This window comes from Drosophila suzukii, chromosome X (assembly GCF_043229965.1).
Source record: "Drosophila suzukii chromosome X, CBGP_Dsuzu_IsoJpt1.0, whole genome shotgun sequence".
NCBI lineage: Eukaryota > Metazoa > Arthropoda > Insecta > Diptera > Drosophilidae > Drosophila > Drosophila suzukii.
In genome coordinates this window covers 27,808,643-27,810,992 of record NC_092084.1, presented here as the reverse complement: position 1 = coordinate 27,810,992, position 2,350 = coordinate 27,808,643, and the positions used below count along the sequence as shown (strand labels likewise).

Sequence of the window (2,350 nt, the reverse complement as noted above, 5' to 3'; positions counted from 1 at the left end):
TGGTTGGGGCGACGTTGGCTGGTAGCATCGCCGCGACTCCCCGGGTCGGGGACTCCACAGACCTCCGCGAAGTCCAGCAAAGTGTGGGTCGCCGGGATCCCATTGAGCTGCCCTCGGCTTAACCTTCGGAGGTGGGGGACTCCTCCTCCTCTTCTTCTTCACGGCCGTCCCCGTAGTTTGCCCCCGGGTGGAAGGCCTCGGTGCCGGAGTCGTCGGATACCATGATTACCTCGTCCATCTGGAATATTAGTCTAGACTTATTGGTATAACCCTACCTTCTGAACTCCCTACCTAACGGTGTAGCTAACATAGGACCCGTCAATCTTAACCTATTACAAGCATTGATCTTAAAACTATTCCGCGGTTCTGTGCGCTTACCGTGCCGGGTTACTCGCCCCGGTGATGCCGTCGTCGATCGTGTCGCGGGTGTCTACCGCATAGTAGGGTTTAAGCTGTGATATATTGGCGATCCGTCGCCGTCGGTCTCCCGGGCGCCGCAGGCGAACCAAGTTTGGAGACGTAAACTTCGCGACGGTATAGGGACCGTCGTATTTGGGAGCGAGTTTGACGGCGAATCCCTCAGCGGCCTTTGATAAGGGATGTTGTCGCAGCCACACTTGACTCCCTAGCGTTGGTCTCCATTCGCGCCTTCGAAGGTTATAGTGCCTCGCCTGCTCTAGAGATGCTCGTTGTAGATTCGATCGCACGATGTCGAAGATTCCTTTGAGACGCGACGCCTTGTCTTCAGGACCTGTATGTAAGACCCCCGATCCAGGGGTAAGTTCGTCGTTCAACATCGCAGGCAGGCGTAACTCCCGTCCCTGGGTGAGAAATGCGGGAGTATATCCCGTCGAATCCGATATGCTACTATTGATAGCGAGAGAAATCTCCGGCAACATACTATCCCAAGAGCTTTGGTCGTCTTCCGACAGCTGAGATATCAGCGTCTTCACTGTACGGTTGGTCCTCTCGGTGGGATTCTCCTGCGGACAATACGGAGCCGTGTACTGGACTTCCACGTCTCGCACACGAACTTCCGGGGGACGCCCACTCGCCCGTGTATGCGTTCCCGAAACGCTTTCTGTACTACAGCGGCGGTGGCTTTCCGGAGTGGGATCAACTCTACCCATTTGGAGAACACGTCGTGGAAAACCAGAAGCATAGAGTTCCCCTGTTTCGAACGGGGCAGTGGACCCACGAAGTCGGCACAAAGAATGTCAATGGGTTCGTTTACGACGCGGGTTAGCATATTCCCTGCTGCTTTGGTCTGAACGGTCTTAAATTTCTGGCACGACGGGTACATGCCGGGCCAGAAATATCTTTGTGACAGGCGGTTAATCGTCTTTCGGACCCCCAAGTGTCCTGCGGTCGGAGAATCATGACACTCCTATAAGACGCGGGCTCTATGGGAAGTGGGCACACAGAGTTTCCACGGGAAGTAGTCTTCGTCGTCAGCTCGGTAACCCATATTTCTGTACAGCTGGTCGTTCTCTAGCATATAGTCCGCGAACTTCTCAGGCTCGTCGAGTACCTTGTTCTTCATCTTACCGATCCACTCGCAGTGGTCCTCGATCTCGACAGCGCCTTGAAGCACATCACAGGGCTGTCGCGAAAGTGTATCGGCCACGACGTTCAGCTTCCCTCGTCGGTAGCGCACGTCGAATTGGAACTGTTGCAGTTCTAAAGCCCAGCGCGGTATTCGGCCGGAAGGACTCTCGATAGAATTTAACCATTTGAGAGCCAAGTGGTCGGTAATGACTTCGAATCGGTAGCCCTCCAAGTAACACCGCATCTTCCTGATGGCCCAGATGACGGCCAGGAACTCTTTCTCTGTCGTCGTATAGTTATGTTCCGCAGGAGTTAGTCGGCGGCTAGCGTATGCGATGACCTTCTCTTGACCCTCGATGTCCTGGGATAGCACCGCTCCCAAACCGACGTCACTCGCGTCAGTCTGTAAAACAAACTTCTGGTCGAAATCCGGACAATCTCTTCCAAGGCGGTTTGCTGTTCTGGTCCCCAGGTCCACTTCTGACCTTTCTTCAGTAGGGCGGTCACTGGTTGTACGATGGTCGCGAAGCTAGGGACGAACATCCGATACCATGAGGCCATCCCGATCCATTGGCGGAGTTCCTTCAGGTTGGTGGGGATCTTCAACCCATTAATCGCGGACACCTTCTCGGGGTCAGTCTGAATCCCTTCACCACTGATCACATGACCGAGGTAAACCAGTTTTTGCTTGAAGAAAGTTTACTTCTTTGGATTTATCCTCAAATTTGCCGCCCGCAATCTGCGGAACACTTCGGCGAGGTTAACGAAGTGCTGTTCCTCCGTAGCGCTAATGACAATAATG

At 54.0% G+C, this 2,350-nt stretch overlaps 1 protein-coding gene across 1 annotated transcript; it reads right to left on the bottom strand.

Moving 5' to 3' along the window:
• Positions 1-374: 374 nt before the first annotated feature.
• On the bottom strand, positions 375-1,130 carry LOC139353417 (uncharacterized). Its single transcript, XM_070997599.1, has one exon. It carries the CDS (start codon positions 1,128-1,130, stop codon positions 375-377), a length of 756 nt encoding a protein of 251 aa, XP_070853700.1.
• Positions 1,131-2,350: the final 1,220 nt, after the last annotated feature.

What these genes read in the sequence shown, in the direction of transcription:
- LOC139353417 (XM_070997599.1), bottom strand. Translation starts at nt 1,130, where the DNA reads ATGGGTAGAGTTGATCCCACTCCGGAAAGCCACCGCCGCTGTAGTACA.